General features: G+C 40.8%; 1 protein-coding gene across 2 annotated transcripts in view; it reads right to left on the bottom strand.

Moving 5' to 3' along the window:
* WDFY4 (WDFY family member 4) overlaps window positions 1–14,322 on the bottom strand; it is a 130,563-nt gene that overhangs the window by 10,514 nt on the left and 105,727 nt on the right. For both annotated transcript variants that reach the window (XM_040563249.1, XM_040563250.1), the window contains 6 exons: window positions 13,399–13,552; window positions 10,611–10,702; window positions 5,483–5,695; window positions 4,811–4,958; window positions 3,857–4,014; window positions 1,920–2,078 (listed from right to left, as the gene is read on the bottom strand). In XM_040563249.1, coding sequence (XP_040419183.1) covers window positions 1,920–2,078; window positions 3,857–4,014; window positions 4,811–4,958; window positions 5,483–5,695; window positions 10,611–10,702; window positions 13,399–13,552 — 924 coding nt within the window. The remainder of the gene's footprint in view (window positions 1–1,919; window positions 2,079–3,856; window positions 4,015–4,810; window positions 4,959–5,482; window positions 5,696–10,610; window positions 10,703–13,398; window positions 13,553–14,322) is intronic.

Below are 14,322 nucleotides of genomic sequence, written 5' to 3'. Positions count from 1 at the left end.
ACCTTCCTGACAGTTCAGCACAGCACACAAAACACAGCTTTCCTGGATGCTTCTCCCAGCCTGGTGTTTTATTCGGCCCAGAAATTCTGGGGGGCGGATTGCATGGGTTGCTATGTTCATGAACACTGAGTGAACTGGTAAATTGCACAGATCAATACTGAGGCTATTATGCTCAATCTTTAGTGTTCCACAAAACTGTGGGAGCAGTCCCTGCTAGAGAGGGAAAAGTGACTTTTTATGCTGAAATATAGTTTCTGCACTTTACTACATTCCAAACCAGAATGTGTCAGTCCCATGAGACAGCTGATAAGTGAATACCATCCACTTTATAGCACATCAGCTTTACTTAAGCAAAGTTCACTCTCTCAGCAAAGACGATACAATTTTTTTTGTTGTTCAGAAAAAAAAAAAAAAAACAGCCACCATGAAACAGTGAATTACATGAAAGCAGCATGTAATTCACTGGAAGACATTTAGAACCATAATTCGAATTTACATTTATGCCAGTCATCAAAAAAAAAGGTCTCTGCAAGCAAAGAGAAGGAAAAAAATACAGCATTTGTCACTGTATGACCTCATGCCACTTTGAGGACCTTGGGTAATATCAGATTAATCACAGCAGAACACATCAGCAAAGCTGATTTTATATTGCTAAAGGGAAAGGTACTGAAGATGAAAGAGCCTCTTCAATCAGCTGCCTGAAACTCGAACAGATCACCAGACTGGTATCATTTTGATGTTTATGAAGATTACTGCTTACATTTTCTCTGCTGCTATTTCTTCCATTTCTATGTCCACCTCTTGGCTTGGAATACTAAGCAGAGGGATTAAAAGGTCGTCACTCAAGATTTTGTCTCCTAGTTTTGGCTTCTCAAGAAAGAAACAGAACTCAGAAGAGAAGCTGCTCTAAACAGTTTTCTTCCTAATTTCAACACCCAAAAACATCAGATAAGTGAAGGTCTAGGAATTTCTCTGGCCTCCCAGCAGACATAGATGTTTTCACATTATTTAAATGACAAATAAAATATTTTTCGCTCCAGGTCTGGAAAGCACTGAAATATCTCCTGAATATCTCCAGAGCACATGAACAGAACAAGACTCTAGAACAAGAATTTGGAGACCTCCTTGCTGATCAATGAACCCATTATTAGTTTGCCTAAGAGTAGCAGAGAGTTTTCTGTCTCTTGAATTCTTAGGGAAGAGAGGTCACACACTGCCTTTCAGATATGATAGTGCTCCAGATTTTCTTGTAAAGCTGGGAACTCACTGTTCACTTTTGCAAATGAAATAGCATTTATACAGCTGCTGGGTGACTATAGATGAGCTCCAAATCAACAAACACTAAAGGACTGCAGACAGCAAGGTCACAAACTATATCATTGTAGGGATCTTTCCCTACCTTGTGGAGTGATAGACAAACCTTTTAAGTTTTGAATTCTGTTCAAGGGAGAAGTATCAAGGGCTTTGCCTAGCCAAGCCTTCATCTCCGTCAGCTAAGCTGACAGGGTGTTTTGGAGATCCTGCCCACTGCTCTAGCAGCCAAAAAAGAACTAGAACCGTCTCCAGGTAATATTGGCTTTTGAAAATAATCCAAGGGTTGGCTGCACTACAAGGGAGGACATGCCTTATTGTCACTGTTTCTTCTATCATTATAAACTTAGGAAATGCTACCAAGGCAAAAAAAACAAAAACAAACAAAACCCACCAAGCATAATACATAAGGTATGGGTATAAGGCATATAATCAACTCCTGACCTGACAACAAGTTTTCACATTATCCTTTTTTTTTTTTTTTAATTTGTCACCTTTTTTTGCCTTTTCAATTCACTGTAGCATGTTTTCTCTTCCAATTTTCTGACAGAAAGAAACTTGCTCTTTGCTTTTTATTAAATTTCTGTACCAAGAGTCACAGTACTCACCTGTCTCAAGTTCAGATGTTTCACTTTGTCCTTGACCAAAGAAAGTTCCCAGACACACACAACAGAGCTTGTTCCAGATGTGATTATGGTAGTTGCTGAAGGACACACAGCGCAGAGGCATTTACCCCAGTCTGCCATGCACTCAAACGTAGTCATGTTCTGTACGAGAAAGCAGCTTTCAGCCAAAAACTCATCTGGTGATACCATGCATTTATTAATACCAAATGGCAGATTTAATTTTCAGAACTGAGCCTCTTTTAACCCAGGAAAGAAAAGCTCATCTTATCCCAAGTCTCTATGTTGACAGCACAGCTGTATATTATGTATAAGCACACACTGTGACTGCATGCAGCTGTGCCAGACTCTGGGGACCAAACAGGAAGGCTGGATAAAGGTCAGTGTCTTAGGACAACAGAGTTCCAGCCCCTCTGGGTGCTACAGACTTCCTACATAGCTTCAGGCAAGTTTGTTCTGCCACCATATAGCAACAGTATGCAAACATTCAATGTAGATTAATAACAAAGCTCAGGTTATTACTGCCACCGTTAAGAGAGTTAGTGCCAGGCTCAGCTACACCTTTGTCATACTTGGATTGAACAGCCAAAGCACTGAATTCCGTTCTGGTCAACTGTTCTGCTAGCAGTACCAAGCTGGCCTAAACCAACTCTACACTGCTGCAATTACAGCATAAACATCCTTCCGCTCACATTCTGCATTAGCTCTCTCACACCCAATGGGAATGACAGCACAGTGCTAATGATTCTGATGAACCTGGATGCCACAGTTACAAAAATCATACCATGGACAAAACAAACCTTTACTACTTCAATGAAGGCAACAATATACTTCAAGTATATCCAATATATTTTCAACAGAAGCACTGTTGTCCCAATAGAGATTCAAGCTGAAACCTCAACTACTTATAGTAACTGTATAATCACTGCAAGAGGCTCAGTGACACCCTGACTTTTGAGCAATACCAGAACACTTTACGGTACCTTGATCTTTGGAGAAAAAAAAAAAGAAAAAAAAAAAGAAAAAAAAAAGAATAACCACCATTCTGTAACTTCCTTTCTTCTGAGTCAACCAGTAGAGATAAAGCAAAAAGTTTACACCTATAGCAGCACTGTAAGTTACTGAGGACCAATTTTAATTTGCTATATTGAAAATCAATGGAGAAGAACTCAGTGATTTTACAGAAATCAGAAAGTAAAAATAAATCTCATGTTTTTCTCATGTCCAGTGACTGTGGATATGTCTGTAAAAACATAATGATATGGTATGCTCTGATACCCAAGCTAGTATTTTGCTGAATGACTAATTCTGCTATTTTGATACCCAAGCAAACTTGGATGTCTTTGCACATCATAACGTTGGCCCAAACACATGCAATATCAGTGTGTTTGTGGTAGACAACTGAATCTGTCCAGTGCCCTAGCCAGCAGTGTGGTGACACAGACCCTTGATTTTTAACAGCAAAGAAGTAAGAGTATTAACTTTCTAGATTAGGGGACATTATTATGTTGAATGAATGCACTGGGCTAAGCTTGGGAGCCAGAGGGGAATTGACAGATGGTCCTATCTTAATTCCAGCAGAAAGTTCTGCACAATGAAATTTCTAATTGGGGGCCAGAAGACCTTGTGTTGTCCTTACAACCTATGAAATGAGGTTTCTCCTTCATTGTGACAGACAACAAAGTCACTTGAAGGAAAACTCAAGGTCATTTAGAGGGAAAAAGTCACATTTTTCAGCAGTGAAATAATTTTGTACTCCACTGGAATATCCAACTTGAGAATCCTCAAAAAACTTGATTGCAAAAAGTCATGCAGAGCACTCTCCAAAATCAGCTCCCCTACAGGCTCTCAACTGGGTCCCTAAACAAGACAGACCACAACATAACATCCATTTCTAAAATGCTTAGACTTTTTCTATTTACCTTTTCAGACCCATAGTTGCCAAAGCAGCAGGTGAAGTCTTCAAATCCCCAGCAGAATGTTTTGTTCCAAAGAGGAGGAATCAAAATTTTATTTTTTTCAACAGCCAGAATGCCCTTCTCAGTATGAACAATGTGTCCAATAGCTCCCTTGGGATAGTCTGACAAGACAGAGAACATATTTAATTCTGTTGTTTTTAGAACACTAACATTAACTTACTGCCTTACATGGCTTTGTGGTGGGGCAGGCATGCCCCACAACTGGTCTCAGTGCGCTGGGACCAGGTCTACAGACAGAAATCCACTCTGCCACTGAGATTCCAAGACAATGGTGGAAACTCCCCTCTCCAACAGACCACGTAAGTCCATACAGAGGTGGAGAATGGCTCCAAAGAAAGGGACAGCAGTATCATTAAGCTCCTTTTCACTGGCAGGCAGCCTTATGCCATGAACTATACGATGCAGGGTATGTCACCAACAGCCTCTGTAGTACAGCTACAGGAGTCTGCTGGCCACACAAAAATGTGCAATTACATACCAGCATCATGGGATGAAAAGAAGTAGATACACTGAAATTTTCCAGGCTTGTTAGAGTTTAGAAAAATAGACTAAGAAAAAGATGAAGAATGAAAAGGGGAAAGAGCAAGCTTTATGCTTTAACTTGATATATCCAGAATGTAGAAGACAGAAAAGATTTAGATGTTGTACATAAATCTGTTCTGAACTCTACAAAAGAAGTTTCAAGATTTCTCCTGAGTGTCTGAGTACTTTCAATGCCCCCTCACAATACACACACATGCAAATAACAATTGTCTGAAGGGATCTTGGTGGTACCAACTCATGTCAACTCACACAAAGCTGTGTGACTATATTTATTCTCTTAAAAGTTCAGATTCACCCCCGTCCAGGAATCCTACACTTAGTAGCTCAGAAAATGGAGCACAGCCCCTGCTGCACCTTTTACTGTAACTGGTGAGAGCTTCAGGTTTTGCAGACTGCTGATGAACGGAGGAAGAATTCCACTTGACTGAAAAGACAGCACTGCTTCTCTTCCCGATGAACTTTTACCCTGGGCATTCCTGGATGGATGTGGCTTAGTGAAGAGCTGGAACAAAGGAATGGCATTGAAAAACACATCTCTACCAGCCAGATCATGCAGGAGACGCATCTATTTAAAACATTAATCATAGACTCCAGAACCGTCACAAACAAACCTCTTCATTAAAATGAGACCATCTTATCCTTATCATTACATTTTCATCAGACTACATCCCTTACAGGGATAGGAAGCTACTCCCAGTGATTCAGGAGAAGAGAGAAAACTATAGGTGAGAATTTAAGTTGCCGTCATTTGCTTGTACTCAGCCCCAGACTAGTGGTTACTCATGTAAGTACTGAGAGAGCAGAACCCAGATTTGATACCACAGCTGTATGGTATATGACAAGAACAGCATAATTAGAGAGTGGAGTCACACCATCTGGAGAACTCTACAGCCCATCTTTTAGCAGATTTAAATCAGAGACTGTCTGTGATTTAAGTTTCTTCTCTTGATTTCCAACTGAAATACTACAAGACCAAAATAAATTATACTTTCTGTTTTTCTTTATACTCTCATAATCAAGTGATACCTGCTTTGGTATCTGTCCAAAGTTGCTGATAAAACCCAGGATGGTGCTCTTAATCAGAGGATCTTTGATGTTGTTGAGGTCCATCTTGTCTCCATAGAAGTAAGGGTGGTAGGTGTTAACTGCCTCCACAGCAGCTGAGCCATGTTGCTTGTGGCCAAAAATCAGGTCTATCCAGCGATGGAGGTGTGCACTGACATAGTCACTTTCCAGTGCCTGAAACCAAAGAAAATTAATTCATTAGAGTTCATCCATTGCAGCTGTGTTACTGCTCCCTGTTCCCTGCTGGAGACAAATTCTCCACAGCACTCTCTGAAAGCAAGTCTTCACACTTTCAGTTCTTCCAGCACAATCTTTCACAGCACGTCCTCACAAAATGAGGCCATAGAGATGTAGGGGAGATCCTCACAGGAAAAGGAAGGACAGAGTGAAGCATGCTTGACATAGCAGACACCAGTTACAGTATCTCTAGGGAAAACTCAGGCAGGTTCTACTAAGCAAAGCACAAGCATTCCACAGGTTTTGGCACATCCTCCGGTTTCCAAGCATGTATTAAAACCTGTGTTATGATTTCTTCATCAATACTGTCACTGATACAAGATGGTTTAAATGAATAAGACATTTTTTTATTTAGCATTTAGTACTACCTTTTGGCTCTGTAGACAATCCACAGGTGATTTAATGTCTACTCTCTTTGTAGAAACAGGCCTTAGAGTAGCAGACACTTGATTTGAGAAGATAATGTAAGTATATATTGGAAAGGAAGGAACTAGCAGAGAAGTTTTAAGTTGGGTCTGAAGGTTATGGTAGGAGAGGGTACATGCCATGAACCAGCTAAGGAAATGCAGAGCTTGTAGTGAAATGGCAAGGGGTGCCACAAGCCAAGACAGGCAGAGCATGAAGGGCTTTGCAGTAGCAGAGTTGGGGTACACCAGGGACAGCTGTATGAAGAAGCTTCATGACTACCTGAGTTTCATCAACACATTTTACAATCCTCAAAAGGTTCAAGCAGAGACAGATGCAGCACCAGATTCCCCCATCTTGGAAAAGCCCAAGGTCTGAACTTTTCCCCACCAAAACAAGAAATGTCCCTCTTTGTCTGACTAGATCTGCCACCCACAATCACAGGCACGTGGATTAACACAACCAGAAGAAACAATTAGTACAAGAGAAGACCATAAGAGATCCTACAAGGTAGTGCACATCCATCCTAACGTGGGCTCCCTAAAAGGCTCAACGTGATAGCAGAAAACTTGTGCTTGGAAGACCCAGACAACAAGTTCAAGGGCAGTGGACACGAGTTTGAGTCAAACCTTTGCCCACCTCCAGATTAGTCAGCCTTATCTACGATGCTTTGCTAAACACTATTGTCTCTGCCATCACCTGCATCACCAAATCTTTGTGCAATTCCACAATTGCCTTGCTCAATGATTCAAGCATCAGTGTTAAGCATTATTAAAACTACTTTCCTATCTCCAAATCATTTGACTGTGTAATACTCCCTGATGCTCAGTTAAAGGTCTCCCAAGTAGACCATCCTACCCAAAGCACAGCAGAAATAAACACGCTAATGGGATCCAGAACAATGGCTCATTTCGCAGAGCAGACAGTGAGCCCAATACTGATTTGAATGACCCTGCCCACAGCTAAAATGATCGCAGGGCAGGGCAGAGAACAACCACAGTATACAATTTGTCCCCTGCAAACAAGAAAACACTTATGAACAGACTCAGAATTCATTCTTATTAATAAAAGCAGTTAGTGCACGAATTACAAACTGTAAATTTTGCCTGGCATCACCGCCAGAGCAAAACAAAGCAACCAACCGAGGTGAGACTGTGCAGCCACTCAGTATTTCACTGAGCACTGTGACATGCCCAGCAAGGCAGGGAGAACTGAGGTCTAAGAAGAGAGTAAAGAAATTACTTTATGTAGACCAGATTCTTAGCTTATTATACATGAAGTAGAGAGTTACTCACAGTTTTAGCTCAAGAACAATTCTTTGCTCCCATATTCCTTAAAGAAATAGCCAGGTTTCACAACAGTGTTGACCTGTATCTGTTTAGTGTTTTAAACTCTGTGAAGCCTCCTGAAAAGCACTGTGATACCAGTAACAAATACATCTAGCCTTGCAGGTTATTTCAGAGGAAAGAGGAGTCTTCACATTTCAGAGTTGAAGATCTCTATCTCTTCAGGATTAGATGAAACCTTCCCAGGCATGTTAATCAACTAACTTTCCATGGCAAGATTTCTTGCACCCTCCTGTGTAATACCTGGTGCTATTAGTGGTTGGAGATAAAATACTGGACTGACTGTACTCAAGGTCTGCTCAAGCCTAGCAAGACATTAAGAACATGAGTCTATAAACATGATTTTCCTTTTGCTAAACTGCTCCTATTTGAGATTCCAATTCATTTGTACAAGCTGCATGGTTTAATCAGCTGTGCCAACGCTATCAAATAGTGCAGCTTAGTGGAAGCAGGTCTGCTGAACACAACAGCTGGTAGAGAGGGCCCAGTATCCACGTTATATGCACTGTGGGGGCTTTACTTCAAACTAGATCTAGTCTGCTCCCCCAGTCTGAATGCCATCAGTGGCAGGAGCATAGCTTAGGTGCACAACTGGTGTGCAGCTTTTGGTTTCATTTCATTCAAAACGAATCTAGCTAACAATCTGAGATCACTTTGCAGTGAGAACAAAACCATGCTATGCAGGGATGATTGATAGATCATTTCAAGACTAAACCCTTACTCCAAACTACAGGGCTAAAGCAGATGTTCCCATTGAATTTAAGTGCCCTCAGAATGCCCAGCATTAACAAGCAGCAAGGAGCAAAGCCCAGTACTTTACATCCAAACAAGACAGGATGTAAGAGAAAGCATATCTCCCTACACTTTTCTTTAAAGAACATCAGTATAAAATTGCAGCAGCTCTTAGGCGTCTATGTATTTCTGTCTGCAGCACCTCTGTTAGAGAAGTGTTGTCATTCCCATGTTTAGCAAACTGGTGGACAGAGACTAAGCACCTTGTAAGGTTACTAGAGGGAGCATGAGACAGAGTTTAGAAAGAAACCAGAAAGCCCTAAAGTCTACATGCCTTCTTTGGAGTCAGGGGAGAACAACAGGGAACAGTTACTTGTTTGACTGAGGTGGGCAAAACCTACTTGCAGTGGGTGACACTGAGTTGCTTCCCTGCAAGGGATAGGGCTGAGCAGTCCCTAGGCTCAACTCTTCACTTTGGAAAGGACTGTACTTCAACCAGCGAGCCCGCAATGCACACAACACTTATAAAAAGAATCTCGCTCCTCACAGTAAATGTATTGTCATGTGCTGATGAGCAATGATCGAAATTCAGATCTCTTGTCCCTTCCATTACCTTTCAGTGTATCTGCAGCTCTGACCCTTTAAATCATTCTCTAGGCACCTTCAGTGATGCCTCACTCAGTAATACCAGTTACTGTGTACATACAGGAGCTTAAGCAGTCTCAAAGTGTCTCAATCTCTCTTCATCTCAGTTATTTGTTCTGACAAAAAAAAAAGTCATCTCCTTTCTTCATCCATCTCATGTTACAAAGTCGTAAAAAGAGAGGGGACAGAGTCTGACTAAAAAATGGAAGCTGTTCAGATACCGAATAGCGTTTTCTTTCCAAATTAGAACAAAAAGCTTATCAAATTTTCTCATGTATCAAAATTCCCCCCTCCCCAAATTCTAAATTTGGAAAAATAACATAATTTTATTTTACTAATAATGAAGCTATATACCATACAAGATTAGCTATAACAACTACCTCTTGAAAATAAAATATTTTTAGTTCAGCCTGTAATCTAACATAACTATTGCAATGAAAAGATCATTTCTGAAGCATTTTGAAAACAAAGACAGAAAGTTGAAATTATTTATTGAGAGATTTCCTTGTTACTACCACACACTCTCATTTCAACCAGACTTGTTTTCTGGTGAAAAGCTGTTCCATACATCTCTTTCCCAGACAGTTCTACTCACTGTGCGCTTGTCAACCCAGAAACACTGGGCTGTGATGGGAGTTACACATTTAACTGCTACAGAAATACAAGGTAAAACAAAGAAGAAGATTAACGTAGCTTCTGTAATGGTACCGATGAATATCTGAATACGCTGTAAATTCAACATACTGGTTCAAGTTACTAAAACGTGTGGCAACACACCATGGAGTCTAGCTACTAAGCATGGAGACACACTTGAGACTTACTAATAATAGCAAGTAGCTATTTTCCCCCACCACATAACTTGGAATATCATTAATTCACAAGTTTTTTTTTGTATCAAAGAAGATCTCCAGGGAAAACAGCAATAAATGACTGTTTTCAATCATATTTTTAAAATGATTGAAAACTTTTTTTTTTTTTTAAAGTATATACAATAGTTAACCATTTCAAAATAGTTAAAAGTAGCAAGATAGAAATTTAGCTTCTTCGAAGTAGTTTTTAGCACTTATTGTTCTGACACTGATTTTAAGCGAATTGTTCAGGTCATGATTTCACACCAGAGCCTAAAGGGAGCCTACTAAATTATTAAACTAAAAATAAAATACCTCGTTAACAATCCTCAACAGTCCTAAAACAGAAACTATGGCAAGAATACTGAGCAAAAAAAAAAAAAGTAGGTAAGCACAGGCTTAGATTGTACTCATGATCACTCACAGGAGTAACCTGAGCACATGTGAATAAATCCACTAATTTCAACAGGCTCACTCTCATGTTTGGAGCTATTCACAAGTCAAAGTGTTCACAACATCAGGAATCAGGGAGATGGTGTGTGATGCAGATGCTACAAAGCATTGACTTCTTTGGAATATAATGTTTTAGCAACAACCCGTTCTTTGCAAGATATACAGATGATGCACATTATTAGGAGCCTGTTCTCTTAAACCTGGTTTCATACAAGAAAATTTGCTTCAGGATGAAATAACAGACTGTAAACCAGCTCATAAAGGATTTTTTCTTTAAAGATGGATAAAAATGGTATTGCCAAACATGGGACTACACCTAGATTACTGACAACACCCAGTCATAAATATTTTAGTTTGTGACTCTGGCCTTTGGGATTCCATTTTCAGTTCAGCACTATGTCCCAAAACTTGATATTCACTAACCTGTCTGTGCAGGAGAATGAATTTATGGGGGTCCCCATCTGCCCATGGCGGGAGCTGCACATCTCCCAGCACTGTTCCATCCTGCATGCAGCCTGCAGGAATTAAAGGAAAAAATAAAAACAAGAATCACACACTTTGCAAATAGGAACAGCTTTTCCAAAACAGTGAAGTCAAGGGAAATTCAAGTGATTTTCACACATGCAATTTCAGGTTCTTCATTGAATATAATGTCATAGAACACTGCAGAATTTATTTCTCCTTGGATTTCTGATGTTAATAAAGCAGTGGGATGTTCTACAAACTGTAATTAATGCAGTAAAATCATGCATGTGCTCAGTACAATCATTTTAGCCCTGAATGCAAACTCAGGCAACACAAACTTGTTGGCATAACTTTCTTCTAATACATAATCCCATTGCACTGTCTGATATTTCTGCTACAGCAGCCTCTGGGAAGGATTTCACTGTCAAGTCCTTTGCTATCTGATTCCTTTCAGAAGATAAGCATATGTTTTCAAATCAGGGCACAGTGTTACACAACTGGATGATCTAAGTTAAGGCTCAGGTTTGGGACTACAAATTTCCTTACAGTGTAGCAGTGAACAGATTCAGGTTATTGGATTTACCTACTGTAAAATCTTTCTGTATATTTGTTCTTTATCCGTGAGATTCTGGTGCCTTTTTCAGATCCCTCCACTTGACTGTGTTCAGGTCAATTTCTGAATCCTGATTTCAGGCATGCTCTGCTATTTCATCTCCTCTCAAAGATTAAATAAACCTAATTCTTTACTATCTTTTACCAACCTTTTAACATCTTTTTCCTACACTGCCCTTTTCATAGCATGTCTCATTTCACTGAGATCTTAGGTACAATTTATGACTAGATTTCAAAATCACTGGTTAGGTGTCCTTGCTATTATCAATTTAGGATGAGTCTTAAGCGGTCTCCTCTGCCTTCATTGTTAACCAACCAGCATCCATTTGAAAAAGAAGCTTAGTATTGCAAATGATGTCAGTTTCCTGTAAAGTGAAATGGATTAGGACTGGTACACTGCCATACCTATTTCTGAAAAATGTTTTTTTCTGGGTTCTCTCTGGCCCTCCATCACTGATGGAGAAAGGTTTAGAGACAGTGTACATTCAGAGGGGACGGTGATATTGCTTGATGCCAGGGATGACTGGCGTACGCTTCGTTGGGTTAAATACTGGCTGGATGGCTGGGCCCAAAGAGTTGTGGTGAATGGAGTCAAATCCAGTTGGAGGCCGGTTACTAGTGGAGTCCCCCAGGGTTCAGTGCTGGGGCTAGTCCTCTTTAATATCTTTATCGATGACCTGGATGAGGGGATCGAGTGCACCCTCAGTAAGTTTGCAGATGACACCAAGTTAGGTACGTGTGTCGATCTGCTTGAGGGTAGGAAGGCTCTGCAGGAGGATCTGGATAGGCTGGACCGATGGGCTGAGGTCAACTGTATGAAGTTCAACAAGGCCAAGTGCCGGGTCCTGCATCTGGGGCACAACAACCCCAAGCAGCGCTACAGGCTGGGAGATGAGTGGTTGGAAAGCTGCCTGGCAGAGAAGGACCTGGGAATACTGGTTGATAGGCAGCTGAATATGAGCCAGCAGTGTGCTCTGGTGGCCAAGAAGGCCAACAGCATCCTGGCTTATATAAGAAGCAGCGTGGCCAGCAGGTCTAGGTAGGTGATTGTCCCCCGTACTCGGCTCTGGTGAGGCCGCACCTCGAGTACTGTGTTCAGTTTTGGGCCCCTCGCTACAAGAAGGACATGGAGGTGCTCAAGGGAGTCCAGAGAAGGGCGACGAGGCTGGTGAGGGGTCTGGAGAACAAGTCTTACGAGGAGCGGCTGAGGGAGCTGGGGTTGTTTAGCCTGGAGAAGAGGAGGCTCAGGGGAGACCTCATCGCTCTTTAAGGTACCTATAGAGGAGGCTGTAGAGAGGTGGGGGTTGGTCTATTCTCCCACGTGCCTGGTGACAGGACAAGGGGGAATGGGCTAAAGTTGCACCAGGGGAGATTTAGGTTGGATATTAGGAAGAACTTCTTTACCGAAAGGGTTGTTAGGCATTGGAATGGACTGCCCAGGGAAGTGGTTGAGTCGCCATCCCTGGAGGTCTTTAAAAGACGTTTAGATGTAGTCCTTAGCGATATGGTTTAGTGGAGGTCTTGTTAGTGTTAGGACAGAGGTTGGACTAGATGATCTTGGAGGTCTCTTCCAACCTAGACGATTCTGTGATTCTGTGATGATGTATTTGGTTCATACAACTTGCACTGAGACATTCAAGATGATAGTGAGGTCACATTTGGCAACATTAAGCACCAGAAAAAGTAGATTTAAAAAAAAAAAACACCAAACTTTCATCAGTACCAATTAGTAACTGATCCATCTCCAAAAGTGAAATTAATATATGGTTGATAGCCACATATGTGTGACGATAGAGACCAGTTTTCCAAAATCAGCCATTTAGCCTGTTGATATCAAAATCCGCCTCTGTTTGACAAAATGCACAATTTCTTTACACAGAAACTAATAGGAACAACTAATAGGACCAACAACCCCTTCTGAGCTAGAAACATGGTTTATTGAATGTGTCATGTGGATATAGAAAGATTATACTTTTGAAGCTTTCTTTTAATAAAAAAAATATCTCACTTGATTGGAGAGCCTCATCAGTCAGCATAGTCCAGTGACCAAATAGCAACATGCGATCTAGAACTTCTCTCTTGGTGTGATGCTGGGGAGCAGGAGGGGAGCAGTGAAGTCCCTTCTGGCACTTACCAAGTTCAAAATGATTGGCATTGGTGAGGAACTCTGGCAGGTAGAAGAATTCAGGGATGAGCTCCCTGACATCGCTCATATTGTCCCTTGATGCTGATTCCCACGTGCTCTTGACACTGTGAAACATCCTGTCTGCAACATCAAAACTCCCACCCTGTTAAATGGACAAAAAATATTGCATTGTGAATATTCTGTTAAATAAGAAGCAGATGCAGAATCTTAGCCAATTCTGCAATAGTCATCACACATTTGATTAGGTGATATCTCAGAATGTCCCAGCTCTATTTACTGTTTCAGTCCTGAATTGTATATATGTAGGTTAAGAATATCATACAGCTTGAGATTTTGTGTAGGTTGCAATAACACAGAAGCAAGCAGAAACGATCAAAAACAGCTTAAGAATATCAGCATACTCGACATTAATGCTTCTCAATGTAACTCATTTGTTTAATATCCCAAAGCGACTTGCAAGCAGTAGACACAGCTTTGGTGTTAATATCTGTGAACCAAATAGTTGTGCAAAATCTTATGTGCAGTCCTCTGGAGAAAGGCAGTACCACTGAAATAACTGTAATCAGATCTGGGCAAACAGGAAAGGCCCACTAGCCAGGGGACAGCAGGGAAGGAGGCACAGCAAAAAGATGGGAAGAAAGGAAGAATGTCTGAGCCCAACACTGAATTCGTTTATGAGGAAGGAGAAACAAAACACCTCAAATCCTGAGAGCATTTGAATATGTTTAGTTTAATGACAGTATAGCACTAGAAAATAGCAGCCTTCTTAGCCCTAAGTATCATTCTGAACCAAGGCTTTTAGATAAAAATAAATCACTAACTGGATGAAGGGTCTATGCCTTATATTGCAACTATATTTCCTACACTATTTTTAAATGGGATTTTAGATACAGTATGGATTTGTGAAAATAT

This window comes from Cygnus olor, chromosome 7 (genome assembly GCF_009769625.2).
Source record: "Cygnus olor isolate bCygOlo1 chromosome 7, bCygOlo1.pri.v2, whole genome shotgun sequence".
Classification (NCBI taxonomy): Eukaryota; Metazoa; Chordata; class Aves; order Anseriformes; family Anatidae; genus Cygnus; species Cygnus olor.
This window is presented reverse-complemented; position numbering and strand designations above follow the sequence as displayed.